Source organism: Alligator sinensis, unplaced genomic scaffold (assembly GCF_000455745.1).
Source record: "Alligator sinensis unplaced genomic scaffold, ASM45574v1 scaffold1000_1, whole genome shotgun sequence".
Classification (NCBI taxonomy): Eukaryota; Metazoa; Chordata; order Crocodylia; family Alligatoridae; genus Alligator; species Alligator sinensis.
Window position 1 is genome coordinate 588,580 of NW_005842478.1, and position 16,722 is coordinate 605,301.

The 16,722-nt window shown below is 46.3% G+C and overlaps 1 protein-coding gene across 8 annotated transcripts in view; it reads right to left on the minus strand.

Annotated features, from left to right (window-relative positions):
• The window catches only part of CPNE2 (copine 2), a 211,081-nt gene that overhangs the window by 157,908 nt on the left and 36,451 nt on the right, over positions 1–16,722 (minus strand). For 6 of the 8 annotated variants that reach the window (XM_025212695.1, XM_025212694.1, XM_025212697.1 and 3 more), the window contains exon 2: positions 2,920–3,065. The exons of the other annotated variants lie outside the window; for them this stretch is intronic. In XM_025212695.1, the coding sequence (XP_025068480.1) occupies positions 2,920–2,953 (34 nt within the window). In that variant the 5' untranslated portion in view covers positions 2,954–3,065. The remainder of the gene's footprint in view (positions 1–2,919; positions 3,066–16,722) is intronic. 8 annotated transcript variants of the gene reach the window in all.

A 16,722-nucleotide genomic window follows, 5' to 3' on the forward strand; every position in this document is an offset into this window, starting at 1 on the left:
TATTTTTGATGTTGAGACCTGCCTGGAAAAAATAAACAGAGACCTACATCTCATTTTATATATGCCAACAAACATCTGAGTACATAATCGTGGGTCAACCCTGAGCCAGGCTGGACTTGAACTAACTTCCTAGAGATAGGAAATTCCAGAGGCAATGACTCTGATCCCTATGTCTTATGTCCTCCATGTTGTGACAGATGACACCGGTCATTTCAGGGATTTCCTCACGATTAAAGGGGGTTATTTTAAGGCCTTTAAAAAGGCAGTTCTAAAAGTCTGAAAGAGCCCAAGCCCCTTCCTTTATATGCCTTACCCTACCCTGAAGTTTAAGCATTTGTCTACCCTTTGTCCTGGTACAAAAGTGTCTTTTTTATCTAGACAAGCAGCCCCTCATTTTCATCCTTCTTTCAATGACTGAGTGGTAGAAAATATACCAAGGAGAGACCTGCATCAGCAAACAACAAGCACTGCAGCTGCTAAACTGGGGAACAGAGCATTGATATACCCAATTCACACTGCTCATGTAACCCAGCATCTCATTCCAAGACATGCTTCAAATCATATCCTACTGCAAAAGCAGATGATTCTGGTCTCAGGTGTGTTTATTCAGTGGTTCATGAGCAATAAACATTCCACTGGCCACAAAACTGGTGCCCAATTTTCTAGGCTGACCTGCCATTAAGAAGGTTTGAGGTGTCTGGGGATCATATCAGTAACCCCAGCACTATTCCTCCATTATAAACATCAACAGCCCCTCCTGATCACTACTCAGGTGACCATGCACAAAGAAAAGCAATGAGATAACTTTATCTGCAGAAGAGTACACACTCTGGAGAAAAAATGTTTCTAGGCTGCAGGGGAAAGCCCTCTGCTCTAGCCCACTTACCTGCCTGGAAGAGGCCTGTTGTCTGAGGCAACTGAAAGCAAACTCAGGCTGGTGTTTCAGAAGGATGAAATGCAGCTGAAGCCAACATTGTGATTTATAAATAGAAATGGGTGGGACATGCGGCTTGTCACCTCCTTACACTCAGTTGTAAACCAGTGCCCCACTCCACTCTGAGATGACAGCATCCTACACTTGCTTTGTATCAACCTGAACATCAACTCAATTCACAAGGGAGGAGACAACCAGGAATTTTTCCTGACAGAAACCCCTGACTACAAAACCCCTATATACATAGTGTATTTCCCTATAGGGAGTGATTCTCAAACCATTCAACCATCTTCCTCACTCAGGAATATTCAGAGCTGATAAATGCCACACTTGATGATAACAGATAATTCAACTGGGAAGAGCCTGTTAAATGCCAAAGTGCAAATTAACCCAGGTACTCAGATGTTACATTTAGGACCAAAAAGTTCCCAACCCTTTATTTCAGTGCCACATTCCTGCCTAAATTACAAATTAAAGTTCCCAACAATTTTCCAGCAAACATCTCCACAGTAGAAATGAGACTTAAAGCAAACATTCCCCATGATCCTGTGGAAGGAGCAAGATCTTCTGCTTGACTGTTTCAGCAGATCCAATGGAAACAGCCCTGTAATTCAGACACTGCTGCTGGGAAATGAGTTTGTATGGATGTGGCATAGTGACACTCACCATTCTCTTGGAGATGGAGAAGGATCGCTAGAGTGCCATCAAACAGTGGGTCCAGAGCAGAAGGAGAATGGAAGCAATTTGTGCTGCCCCACAGCAAGCCTGACAGCTATCTTGTGTCCTGGATTAGCCCTATTTTCTGAGTCTGACCCTACAAACAGTTCTTGTAGTACATTCCTAGATGCCCCCAGTAGATTTCATGCTGCATGAAGCACCATCATGGTGCAGTGAGTCACAACATGATAGCATTTTGGTTGGGAGACAAACCTGAACCATGAACCCACGATCTGGATCCAAAATCTCCAACGGAGTGTTCACGGATGAACTTGTGTCTCGTAAAGCAGAAGACATCTGGCCTTGAAGGACTGACTCAAATCCTAAACTTCCCCCCCGGTTTGGGAATACTCAGCCCAAGCATTTTGATTCTGTCCAGTCTCTACCACGAGGTGGTGTTGCATAGGTGGCAGAAAGGCAGCTTTGGTCAACAGTAGTTCTTAACGCTTAACGAACAGCACTGACAGGTTCAGGGAAGGACAAAGGAGACAAGGTAGGCAGGAAACATGACTTGGGCAAGGACATGAGCTACAGTGCTTTGATGAAGATGCACATGATTAGAAACTGTTTTTTGTGGAAAGATGATTGGCTCCACAAAGACTGTAGGAAGCATCCATTTCCCACCTCCCATTTCAACTGTTCTGCCAAAACCCCCAAATTTATGGGGTTACTGATAAAAAGCCAAATTTTTCTATAGGGGAAAAGAAAAGAAAAAGAAGAAAGAATCCCTTGGGCCTGGCAGAAAAGGGAAGATGATGATAATTAAGGCAGACATTAAAAACCTGCACCCCTTGGAAATGCCCATTTGTTGAGTGCCTCATAGCTTAACACCTCCAGTGTAACACCTCAAGCACCTTAACACTCTGGTCTGGTAAACTTCCTGCTTCTGTATGTCAGGGCATTAAACCCTGATTTTCATTCTCTTTTATTTCCATCACAATGGCATGAGCATTGACTGCACACTCTCTCCAGCTGTGTTCCTATCCTACAACAGTTTCTGGATACCCCTAGCTCCTTTCATTTCATTTTCATGCCAAAGAACAGGACAATCCTGACTGCTTGTTTCTAGCAGGGGGGAGGGAGGAGTCACTTCAACTGTTAAAAGGTCACAAAAGGTTAAATAAGAATCTACTGCCAATGTCTAAACCAGCCCAGTAACATGCCTGGTTCAGAAGCAGCAGTGTGGCTCAGTGAACAAGCGACAGGACTGAAAGTCAAACCATCTATGTGCTGCTCCAGGCTCTGGAGAACATTGATATTTCCTGTACCTCGGAAGCTCTCTCTCTCGCAGAACGCTGACATCGACGAAGAAATCTAACATCGCCTCAAATGTGCAAGTGCAGTCTTTGAATGCTGCCTGCAGAAGATCCTCCGAATCCAGAAGAAAGACAGACACACCAATGTTAGCATCTTCCTGCAAGCAAACACCACAAGTATTGAGGCAATAATTATCCAGTCAACCTAGCTGGGCCAGCCATGTCATCCAGATGTCTGACTTCAGACTCCCAAAACAAGTTTTATTCTCCCAGCTCAGCCAAGGTGTACACTCAAGAAGAAGTCAGAGAAAGCACTTCAGGGACATCCTCAAGGTCAACTTAAAAAAAAAAAAATGCAGTACCTAGATATGTCAACTCATAGGAAACTATTGCCCAGGACTGCCTCAAATGGAGGAAGAGTCTGCTGTAGGGATCTCAGTACTTTAAAACTTCATGAGAACAACATGAGATTGAAAAGTAGGAGCAGCAGAAACAGTGTGTCATAGACCAAATCAAGAATCCAGCACCACCTGCCCCACACAGAAACACATGTCCAAGCAGCAGTAGAGTCTGTTCATTTGGGATAGGACGTATCAGCCATCTTTGGACACACAGATAAGGTAATCATGGAAGACAATTGTCCTTCAACTGCGAGGGATTGCTGAGGAAAGTTCTCTAGGCAGTCACAGATCAGCACTTGCTGCAATTTCCAAGGAACTACCTCACTTTATGCAACTGAAAGACAAAGGATACATCCACCCTTTATAAGGTACTTTGAGCTCTGTGAATAAAAAGGTACTAGATAAGAGCTCAATACCGTCATTAATTACTCTTCTACCACCTTGTACCTGGGAGAACTCCCCAGTGACACACAACAGTGTATGTAGGCTGGAAAGACATATCGTGGCTTTTATATATGTGAGTATACAACTAACCATTCAAAATTAGCACGTGCATCAGCTGTTCCATTGCCTACAACTCCACTCTGAGTGGAGTAACTCCACTCTGAGTGTCCCAAGGAAAGCCTGTCCCTAAGCACAGTGTAGGTCAGTGTTTCCCAACCAGTGTGCCAAGGCACAATGGTGTGCCGTCAAAAATTAACAGGTATGCCATGGAATTTTGCCGCTACAATGAGCTCATAAGTATGGGGATGGGGAATGCCTTAACAGTTGTGCCACAGAAAATTTTTATGAATATAAGTGTGCCTTGGGCTGGAAAAGGTTGGGAAACACTGGTGTAGCTGATCCCTGTGTACTATAAGCTCACATAGCTCCAATGGATTCCATGGAGGTGGGGCAGCTTGCACCAGCTGTGAAAATGGCTAGCAGTTCCCAAGAGGTAGCACCATGAGAACCAAAGACACTAAAACAGTGGTTCCCAACCTTTTAAAACTGAGGACCGGCAAACCGCAGACTGGAAGCGACTGCATACTGGAAACGACTGCAGACCAGCATACTGCAGTCTGGAAGTGACTGGCATACTGTGGACTGGCAGCCAATACTTTATACCATACTTTATACTGAGTATAAAAAAGGGTTGGCTGCTGGTCTGCAGTATGCTGGTCACTTCTAGTCCAACAGCCAACCCTCCTGCGGACCGGCAGTCAACCTTCACGGCCCAGTACCAGGCCACAACCCAGGGGTTAGAAACCTCTGCACTAAAACATAGGAAATAATACCCTGAATGAAGTGTTTGCTTTGTGGTACGTGAAAGATGCCCCACCAAATCCAGGCCTCTACACAATGCATGCGTCTGCTCTTAGAGCCACAGGGCCTTGAGTATGGATATTTGCTCAGTACTTTAAAAACAAGCTCTATAGCTTTGTGGTCCCAGATTTCTGCTTAATCTTCAAAGTCACTCTGAATCATGGGCCTAACTTTAATTCCTCCCAGTAAATATAAATACTTTGTGTTATCATTAACTTTATTTAACTGATAGGGACAGGCAAGCAAAGGCTAATTTTTCACCTCCAGCACAGTCAAGGGAAGATCCCAAGTACATCCAAGGAAGCCATGTGAGTGATGTATCGTATTGCTTCCCCTACGCACACAAGCAAAAAGCTTACAAAACTTCTGACATCATCCCTCTTTCTACACTTGATTCTGATCAGATAACTACTCTCATGAGTTCAATGCAATCATTCCTGATTTACAATGATGTGGAAGCAGAATCTTTGATTAAATAAATCACTACAAAGATAACCACCCAGTTTTAACACTGTTTGAGCACATGGGAGACCTCAGATAGAGATATATTTAATTTGATAAAAGAAAAATAAATCTTCTAATTCCATCCCTCCTAGAAGCACAGTCTGCCCCAAGAAAAGGTATTTGCAAATGTTGTGCCTCTTCACTTCCCTGAAGCCTTTGTTTCCAGTTACAATTAAATCATAAACAGATCATGCAATCAAAGCCTTACAATAGCCACCCTGTTCTATTTATACAGCATTGTCGATCTGCCTCTTCCTCCAGAAAGGAAATGCAGGGCAGCTGTGCTGGCAAAAGTCTGATCCTAGAGGAGTAGAAAGAGATAAGGTTTTCCCTCCTATTTCTTCTTCTTACAAGCCTCTGTAATTGCTCGTAAAAGCAGAGGCAATAAGTGACTCAGTGGAAAAGGTTTTTCCAGTGCACAATGGCACAGAATCATAGAAAATTAGGGTTGGAAGGGACCTCAGGAGGTCATCTAACCCAATCCTTTGCTCAACAGGGCCACCCACAATTAGATCATTCCAGCCAGGACTTTTTCAAGATGGGCCTTAAAAACTAACTTCAAGGAGAGTCTACCACCTCTCTAGGAAACCTGTTCCAGTGCTTCACTCCCTTCCTAGCAAGAAAGTTTTTCTAATATCCAACCTAAACTTGCCTTGCTGCAATTTGAGCCTATTGCTCCTTGTTCTGTCATCTGCCACCACTGAGTACAGTTTAGCTCAGGGGTGGGCAAAATAAGGCCTGCAGGTCAGGTCCAGTCTATCTGGCCCACGAGGCCCCTAAAAAATTTAGAAAATATTTATCTGCTCCTGGCTACCTATCAAAGATGACAGGAGCCAGGGGCAGTAAGGTCCAGGGGGGAGCCTCAGCAGAAATCATAGAATAGAAGGATCGGAAGGGACCTGTAAGATCGAGTCCAGTCCCCTGCCACGAGCAGGAGGTGATTGGGCTGCAACAAGCTCAACAAGGTGCCTGTCCAGCCTCCTCCTGAACACCTTCAGGGATGGCAACTGCACCACCTCTGCTGGGAGTGTGTTCCAGATTCTAGATACCCTTACAGAAAACAAGTTTTTCCTAATGTCTAGCCTAATTTTTTCCTCAACTAGCTTGTGTCCACCGGACCTTGTCCTCCCAAGGAGTGCCTTTCTGAAGAGTTGCTCCCCTAGATCTTGATGGCTGCTATCAGGTTACCGCTCAGTCTTCCGGGCAGGAATCAGCCCAGCCCCGCCCTCCCCTAGCCATTTCCCTGACTTCCTGCCCGCGCACTGCTCCAGCACCACATGGCTGTGTCCACTGGACCTTGTCCTCCCAAGGAGTGCCTTTCTGAAGAGTTGCTCCCCTAGATCTTGAGGGCTGCTATCAGGTTACCGCTCAGTCTTCTCTTACTCAGGCTGTGTGTGTGTGTGTGTGTGTGTGTGCGCGCGCGCGTGCGCACGCACACGCCTTACGTGCAGACCCCAAACCTACACCCTCTCACACGCCCCAGCCACCAAACACAACCCCCCACAAACCTCATAGCCACCCATACCCCACATTTCTACACATACCCACATGCACCCTCACCCCACACCCATGCCCCCTACACCTGTCCACCCCTCACAGACACCCACACCCTCCAGGGGCAGGGGTACCCATGAGGCCCTTAACAGCTTGCCAAAACTGGGTAAGCGGCCCTCCGCCTGAAATAACTCCCCACCCTTGGTCTAGCTCTTTGGAACCACTCTTCAGGTAAGTAAAGGCTGCTATCAAATCCCCTCTCGGTCTTCTCTTCTCTAGACTAAATAAGCCCAGTTCCCGCAGCCTCTCTTCAGAAGCCATATGCCCAAGCCCCCAAACCATTTTCATTGCCCTCCATTGGACTCTCTCCAACTTGTCCACATCGCTGCTGTAGTGGGAGGCCCAAAACTGGACACAGTACTCCAGGTGTGGCCTCACCAGAGCAGAATAGAGCAAAGTAATTACTTCCTTTGATCTGCTGGCAATGCTCCTACTAATGAAACCGAGTATGTTGTTAGCCTTCTTGGCAACAAGGGCACACTGTTGACTCATATTCAGCTTCTTGTCCACTGTAACCCACAGGTCCTGATCTGCAGAGCTGCTGCTGAGCCAATTGATCCCAAGCCTTAAGTGGTACATGGGATTCTTCCGTCCTAAGTGTGGGACTTTGCACTTGTCCTTGTTGAACCTCATGAGATTTCTTTTGTCCCAATCCTCCAATTTGTCTCAGACACTCCGACTCCTAGCCCTACACTCCAGTATATCTACTACTGTCCCCAGCTTGGTTTCATCTATGAACTTGCTGAGGGTGCGCTCCATCCCATCTTCCAGATTGTTAATGAAGATACTGAACAAAAGTGGCCAACCACTGGGGCACTCCACTTGAAACCAGCTGCCAACCAGACATCAAGCCATTGACTACTACCCATTGAACCCAAGAATCCAGCCAGCTTTCTATCCACCTTCCACTGCTTTCATCCAACCCATACTTCCTTAACTTGCCTACAAGAATGCTGTGGGAGACCATATCAAAAGCCTTGCTAAAGTCAAGGTATATCATGTCCACTGCTTTCTCTGCATCCTCAGAACCAGTCATCTCATCACAGAAAGCAACCAGGTTGATCAGGCATGATTTGCTCTTTGTGAATCCATGCCGACTGCTCCTGATAACTTTCTTCTCCTCCAAGTGCTTCAAAATGGATTCCTTGAAGACCTGCTCCATGATTTTTCTGAGGACTGAGGTAATACTATCAAGGGCGTACTGTCCTTCAGGTGCTTCTGCTCATGTTCACACCCTGTTATCAGAAGTCCTTGGCATTCCATTAGCAACATTATTAGTTGTAAGGGAATTATGTTATCACCTAGAGGACCCAGTATTATTGAGGTCCTACTGCATATTGTACAGACTCAGACCACTCCCTACTCTGCAGAGTTTGTAATCTAAAGGAGCAGGACATAGAAGGGACAACAGGAACATGAAGAGCAGGTCAATGGCAGGACCAAGAGTGGAATTCAAGTCTCTTGACTCCCACTCAAAGCACTGCTCACTGGCTCAAATGGCCCTGAAAGGTGCACAGTAGGAACTTATTTGCAGTGGCAGAGGAAAAATGAAGAGAGACATTAACTCACCCCTCTTCTCTTCTTGAAAGAATTCTCAGTGCTAACTGAGTGCAGCAAGGCTGATTAGCACTGGCTAAGGATCTAGTCTTTATGGTCTAACAGTTAATCACATTCATTCAGTACCAGTAAAAGATGAGAGATTTTCAGCCCTGGAATCTGAAGCCCCATATTGAATTAAACCAATGGCAACACCAGGGCAAGCTCCCCCTTTCCCTTCCCAACCCCCAGCCCAGCCCATCCTGTTAGTGGATCTCAACTCTGATACGGAGGGTGGTTTCTGGAAGTTAGAAGGGAATTCAATATTTAGGACACTTTCGGTTCCTGGTCTCTCTGCTGAGATTGTCCAGGAGGTGCAGACTGTGACAACAACTTCCAAAACGCTTCTTGGAGCTAAAGTCCATCCAGAATCCTGGTTTAGAACACCTTGGCCCTTTTAGAACATTTGATGTGGAGCTGCACTCAGCCCACATCTAGCTGGACCAGGAGTATGACCAGATCTCTGGACACCAAACAGAGACAGAAACAATTCTTAGTCCCCTTGGTTGGATTCTGAGTAATCACATCATCTAAGGAGCTTCTAAGCTTGTACATATGCCCTGCCTCCAGCAAAGACATATTTTTGCTGTTCCATACAGCCCCCAAGAGTATTTGGCTTGGCATGTACTGAGGGGGAATCAGGAAGGTGGTCTTACTGGCCGCCTCTGTTGCTTTTCATTGTGAGGTTAAATTAATCAGTTCAGCCTTTTCCTTTGGAGAACTGAATGACAGATTTTGCAGAAGGTTTTACCAGGGTATGTACTCAAGAGGCTGAGCTGATCTTTTAATGACTGCTGGCATGAGAGCCAAACACTTGCCCCACGCTCACAAGCTACATCTCTCGTGTGTATGAATCTAACACAATGAACGCCACTAAATCGGCTTTCCTGCAGTCGAGAAACGTGGGAAAACAAAGGTCAAGCAAAATCACCACCAGTCCAGAGCCTTTTCCAGAGCAATGGGACTTGAGATCTGCCAAAAACTGGCCTTGTTGTAAAGGCATTGGACTGATGGGAGGTTCAGATCCCATCTCTGCTGCTGGCTTCCTGTGACCTTAAGCGAGTCCCTTCACCTCTGTCCCCTCCTTCTCTGTAACATGAAGACAGCAATACCTTCTCACATCATCTGTCTTCTCCCTTGGGATCATAAGATCTCTGAGGCAGGAAATGTTCCTTATTACACGTAAGTATTGCACCTTCCACAATAGGGCCCCAGGCTCACATGGTCTTCTAGGGACTACCAAACTACACGTATGAAGGATAATGATGATAAAGTATGATTTTCTATTGCACAACTATAGCTAATATTTCAGTCAACACACTTTAGGGGTTTAGTCAAATCTCATCCCCACTGCAGTCAAATCTGGCCAATTTCATTGACTTCTTCTATTCCTTCATATGTCATATATTCTCTATGATCCTGAGGCCAGACCTAGAGCAGGTACAAACTGTCCTAAACCACTGACTTTAGTAAAGCTATGCTGATTTACACCAGCTGAGGATCCAGCTTCTGTTTTCAGTTGCATGGCAGAAGAAACAGCTGGACAAGGCATCAGGTGGTTGAGCATCTTTTACACACACAAATTTCACATCTGAGGTACCACAAGGCTTTCAAAGTTATAAATGTAACCTCCAAAATGCATTAAACTGAAAGACAGCCAAGGAGCTGACCCCCCACCCTTCTGAGACATAAGGAGAACTCAGTGGGAAGAATGGCCTTTTATCTTCTTATCATCTTGGTTTCTAAGAGAAGGACTGCAGTCATATTCTTCTCACACATGCCACTTTGCACCCTTGTTAGCAAAATGGGTTTTTCCTTTCCCATCCATCCACCATCATCATTCATCATCAGCAATGAGGGAGCAAAATAAAGTCCTATGGCTTATCTGGTCTAATATTTGCTAGATGTTTAACCACAACCCCTCAGCCATCCTCCCAGCCAGGTCTAGGACTGCTTAGCTTCCAAAAAATCAGGCAAGGATGGCAGTATTTCCTTCCACCCCATGCGTGGGCAATGATGATCCATCATATTCTCCCTAGGTTCAGAAAAGACTGCTAAAAAACATCTAATCACTATGGCATGATCCAAAAAGTAGTAATTTGTACCCCATAACTTATTATCAAAGTCAAGTAGGTTAGATTTCTACTATAGCAATGCCATCACCTTCTGGATGCACCAAGATGTTAAGTAGTAAGGAGAAAATTCTGATTTCAAAACAAAAGGTGAGTCCTGCCTCTGTAACATTCATTGTCTGTTCCTGAAAGCAGCGGAATTACACGCCAGCATAAGAGTGGTGTGACGTAATACAGGATTATCCCTGAAGCTTCCCAAGAGTGGGTGCCAGATCAGGTAAAGTAGCCGCTGCTTCACCAGTCACTCAGATGGTAAGAACATGACACCCTGTACACCAGTCCTCATGGAACAAAACAGCTGAAGCTGACTCAGAGAAGGCCTTTCACATCTCTTAATGGGGAGAAGATAGAAGGAAAAATATCTGAGAAGGCCTGGCATCTCAGCTAAGAGGAGGATAAATTATTTCTCCTTCCCCTATTTTTTCCCAGCAGAAGCAGTACAAAATAAGAGGTGCATTCTGGGCTATTTTCATTCCTGGTGGGGAAAAGCTGTCTGTCTTCTAAGATAATTTTTGTCTTGAAAGTTTGCTTTCTGCCCTCCAAGAAGTAAAGGATGAAGCTAATGACAGTGTGCACACCAAGAATCACTATTTACTGATGGAAAAGCCTCAGGCTGCTCAGTTAGATTCATAAGTGAGACAGACGGATGTACATTCTATAGAAAAATAAAATAGGAATTTCCTTTTCATACTTTACACACAGGAAAATATGCTATACAAAGCCATATATTCACCTATCAATGTGGCTCCTAAGGGTACGATGTTCCTTTAAGGAGAATGTGAATTTTGCAGCATAAACATGTCAACAGTGCTTAGTTAGAGGCAGATTTTGAGGTCAGTTGAGACCATTATGATCATCTAGTCTGACATCCTGCATAACAACGTCCTTAGAATTTCACCCACAGATACCTGCATCCAGCATCTCAATAACCTGTTCTGTATCTGATCTTAAGGACACTGGTATGAAGCAAAAGAAACTCCACCTCAATCAACTATTTTGCATTGTGAGCTGAGGGTCTCAAGTACTTAGGGGTCTTTGTAATTGGCTTCTATTCTACCCAGTAGAGCACACAAAACAACAGCAGACTCCCCTCTCCCTATGCCTCAAGAACGGTGTTTGTGCCCAAAAGCTTGCAAAGAACAATTTTTTCAACTATTTAGTTGGTCTAATATGAGATATCACTTCTACCCAAAGAACCTTGTCTGCCTCAAGTACCTAGGACACATTGGCATGTGTTTCATGTATATTTAATTGTCAGTCACTTTCTCCCCAGCATCTTTTAAGTTCAGGATGCACAGTGGCACTGGTGTTAAGAGGAACTGTGTCGTGTGTTAGCACAGCTTTCCAGAAAAGTGTCATATCACCTGTGGAGGGAACCAGAGCAGACTGCTTTGTGTCTCAGTGCTATGGGGTTTTTGCCATGAATTTGTTATAGACATGTTTCTCCTTGGCTTTGGCTCCTTGAACAACTAGTGCAGATGAGTACAAAATGATATGGGATTAGATACTGATGTTTTACTCAGCCCTGCAACAATGACTGTATCATATGTATAGAAACAAAGAACAACTCTTTGAGCATAGCTACAGAAAGGTTTATCAAAGGTAGCATTTCAGTAGAGTGTAAGAACCTTGGATTTAAAGAAAGAACCAGAGTGGCTCAATCCTGTCAGGTGTTGAATGTCCTTAACTCCCACTGCAAACGCTGAGACACTGGGCATATCTACAAGTGTGCTTTAATGCTCAGTAGACTATAAAAGTCTACTGCGTATTAAGCATCACTAAAAAAAGCATGCAAATGTGCTACTGCGCATTAGCACAGCCTAATGTGCATTAATTTAGTACCTAACATTGGACGTATTAAATTTAATGAGCTTTAGAAAAGGTTAATTAATGTATGTGTAGACACGCCTGCACAGTACCTCACAGGATTAGATCGTATGTTCTGTACGTTGCACACTACCAAAGATATAGCCAGTGTTCAATAATAATAATCTAGGCTCAAAAGGCTGGCAGCCACTTCCAGGCCAGTGAAGAAATGGTAAATACTAGGCCTGCGCAAAGCAGAAAGTATTCACTTCAGATTCGGATTCAGCGGGACAGTGATTTGATTCAGTGATTCGAATCACTGTCCTGATTCAGCTGAATCCAAAGATATTCAGCGCTGAATCTTAGGTTCCCCCAGTCCCTGATCATTCCCCCCAGCTCCCGGTTTGATTCTCCAGCTCCCAGTCATTCCCCCCAACTCCCCGACCATTCCCCCCCAGCCCCCACAGCTTCTCCTGGGGCTGCCAGCACTGACTACCTCGCCCCTGGCAGGGGGGTAGCCAGGGAAGCAGCCGGACGAACCACGGCTTCTCCAGGGGTTGTCAGCTCAAGCCAGGACTCGTCCAACTGCTCCCACAGCTGCTCCCGCCAGCACTGCTTAGTGCCTGCCTGTATAGTCTACGGCCGAATCTCTCCGAATCGATTCGGAGGCTTCTGATTCGATTCAGAGCAATGAATGGGTCTCCCGATTCGATCTGAATTTGGAGATTTGGCTGTTGAACTGGGCTGAATCTCCTCCAAATTGAATCGGCAACTGAAGCTTCACACAGACCTAGTAAATACTAAGGAAGATAGTTTCAAAAGCACATAAGTGGCTTCGAAGCCTCTGCCTTATTTGCAGAAATGATTTAACAGTCTTAGAGCAAATTTAGAGCACAACTGTAAATCTTCATGAGGGGCCTGAGGAGGCATGATTTGCAAGCAACACGGCTGCAAGCTGGCAAGAATTTCTAGCAAAGATGCAGTTCAGGTAAAACTGCTTTCTCCCAACTCAGTTTTCAGTGAGGCTTGTGTCCCCAAGGGTTGGATTTTTAAAGGTATTTGGCCTTAAAGAACTAGCTGGGTAGTGGAAGAGATGAAACCTTAAATATGTGCAGTCAGAAAGGCAAGTAAATGCTGCCAACAGGGACATGCATGTAAACATCTCTGGGGATCCATGGCAACCTGCCTCCTGCCCCCCAGCACCGTATCAGCCACTTCGATCTGCCCTGTAAACAAATATTGTAATCTCTGGGATTATTTTGTAAAACAAAATATTTTCCATTCATTTTTCTTCAGATAGGATGATGGGTTTGGCAGCCTGCACCTGGTTGTAATAACAGCCTTGTAGCCTTCCAGCTCTGCACTGCATTGGTCACACGTTCTGTACCAGTCCTCTTCCAGTCTCCCAGTTCCATCAACAGTAATCCTCTTTCTGCAAAAATCTCAACTACAGGCAAACATACTGAAGAGGGGAGAAGGACAGAAATGGGGTGTTTATACATAAAAATGCTGTGCAGCTACAGAGCCTGGAATACAAAACATCAGACAGGGATGGTCACTGGTCTTTTGGAGCCTGGCTTGTTTGAATGTGAGCTTACGTTAGCTTGTGAGTAAAAACCTGATCTTGTGCTAGGAGTTGAGTACACAGGAAGGTCGGGTCCCAAGTTTAGCCAAGCACACTAGAGATAGCTGTGGTTTTTCCACAAACTCATCTGCAACCGTCTGCCAAAGCTGCATAGGAAGAAACGTGGCAGAGAAAGGACTCAGCTTACAATCTGGGAGAGATGAGTTGAGTGATTTAACTATTGTCCCAAAGGCACAGTGAGCATGTCTACACATGCATTAATGTGCTTAGTGAGCATTAAATCTAGTACCTCCGTTGTGAGGTACTAGGAAAATGCACACTAACCTGGCTTAATGTGCATTAACTAAAACACGTGCTTTTAAAGTGACGCTTAATGTGCATTCACCTATTTTAATGAGCATTAAGTAAAAAGCAGTTATGTGATACTAACATGCATTAAAATACGCTAATGCACATTAAATTGCACATGCAGATGCACCCAGTAAGACTACCCTAGAAAACCTCCTGGAGTCAGAAGACCTGCCAGGAAGCCAGTGGCACCCATTAGAGCAGCGGTTGACAATGTTATAGAGCAGAGAGCTGCTTGAATAGAGATTGGCACTGAGCAAGAGCTGGTTCTGATCTGGCTCATACTGCTGCCACTGAAGTCAACCCCTCCCCCACTGCAGTGACACCACCACCACAGCCCCTGCCACCAAAGCTCACCAGCTCTGTAGGCCAGATAAAACAGCTGTGTGGGCTACATCCAGCCTGTGCGCCATCGATTGCTGATCCTTACATTAGAGGAATCCCCATTTAGCTGATGATACCCATAATGTTTGTGGGACCTGAGGCTCTACTGGGTTGCAGTGCCCAGTACACCATCTGAACCTGTCTTCAAAAGATTTCTTTCACTGCTTTTAACCAATGCTTTCACAGAAAAGGTGGTGGTTTGTTTGTCAGGATTTTTTTGTGCTGGGGGGGGGGTGGGGTGCAGTTGTTGGGTTTGTTTTTTTGTTGTTTTTTTTTTTTGAGAAAACACTTTCTGGCACCATATGGTAAGGAGATTGCCCCAAAGCCATTCCTTCTCAGGAAGACTCCTCCCGTTCTGTCCCTTAACCAGGGGAAGAGGAGGAGAATCCTTCTAACCACAACACTGCAGAACCATCAAGCAACATCACCTTTTGGCCAGCCCACTAGATATAAGTGATCCTGTACCTAGGAACCTGACAAAAGGAAAGAAAATGAGGCTTCAGACATACATCACTGTGCAACCTGCAAAAACAAATCCCAGTGGATATTCCTGCCAGCAGCAAAACTTAGAGCAGCACCTGAAAACATGGACTAAAAGAACACGGCCCCCCAACACATCCCGAGGAAACATCCCATGCTGGAAGGGAGACTGCCTGGTAACCAAGACATGTACTACAGCAGGCCTGGGTCAGCAACATTTTTGGCCAGAGTGCCAAAAACACCTGTACTCAACCCATGCCTTGACTTGGGGTACTGGGGCAGATGGAGGACAGGGGGAGCTGTGAGAGGTCCAATCCTTATTGCTGGCAGCAGTTGCATAGACACTTCCAGACAGACGGCGGGGTAGGGGCTGGGGTTGTGGTGCCCCGGCCCTTTCCCCGCTGCGCACCCCAAGGTGAACTTACCACCACTGCTGGCCATGGAGCCCAGGCTTGCAGCAGACAGCAGACAGGCTGCAAGCAGCCGCACCAGAATGTGGAGCCCTAGTCTGGTACCATGGCTGGTGGTGGCTACACACGCACCTCAGTACACACAGCAGAAAAGGGGCTGGGACAGTACAACCCTCCCCTGCCAGTAATAAGCTGGGCAGGGGCTCTGCTGACTTCAGTGCAGTGGCTTGCAGCATCCCAGACGCCTGCCATCCTTCACAGACCCTGGGCTGCTCACAGCAGGTGGCAAGGAGGCTGCAAACAGCTGTACTGAAGTTGGTTGAACCCCAGCCCAACTCGTTTTTGGCAGTAGCTACACATGCATCTCCGGATGGACAGTGGGGCAGGGTTGCACTGGCTCAGCCTCTTCCCTGCCATGCGCCTTTAGGTGTGCATGCAGCTGCTGCCAATTTGCAACCTCTCAGATGCCTGCCACATCCAGGCAGACCTCTGGGCAGTTGCTGCCTGCCACAGAGCCCGAGCTGCTTGCAGCAGGGCGTGCAGCTTCCCGGCCACCTGCTGCAAGCAGCCTAGGTTACGTGGCTGCCCAGAGCCTGGACTGGCTATGGAGTGCCAAGCAAAATGGCTTTGTGTGTTATGCTCTGGCATGTGTGCTGGGTTTGCTGAGCCCTTTATCGACATTACAGGACTATCACAAAAAAAACTCTGCCCACACTGTACTGGGAGCTGTACTAACCAACAGTGGTGCAAGTCCCTGTCCCAATGGGTGCATCTACATGTGCATTAATGCACAAAAGTCACTGTGCATTTAATTTAGTACTTGCTTAAAAAGTACTAACTAAATATGCAGTAACTACAGTTACTGCACAGTAGTGCCAGTGAAAGCATTTTTAGTAACGCCATGGGCAACTGGTGCCTCCTGAGTCAGGGGGGCACTTGTCCCCCCCAGCGGACAGTCAGCAACTGGGGGTGGTCCCCCGTGGCCAATCCTGCCAACCTGCAACTGCCAACAGCCCACCACTGGTACTTCCGGGTGGGCCAGATCGGCTGTGGGGGGATCCCCCCCAGTCGCTGACTGTCTGCTGTGGGGGGTAAGCACCGCTGCACCACCCCCCCCACTCAGCAGGTGGCCGCTTCTCCTGGTGCACTCTCTGGCCAGTACTATCAGGGCGGGCACCAGTGCTCTCACCTACCCGCCCTGCCTGGGAACGCTGGCTGACAGGGGGTGCACCAGCACTCTCAGGTGGTGCACGTGCATCCCCATGTACCCCCATTGTGTTACCACTGAGTGACGCTACTGCTCAGTAGCC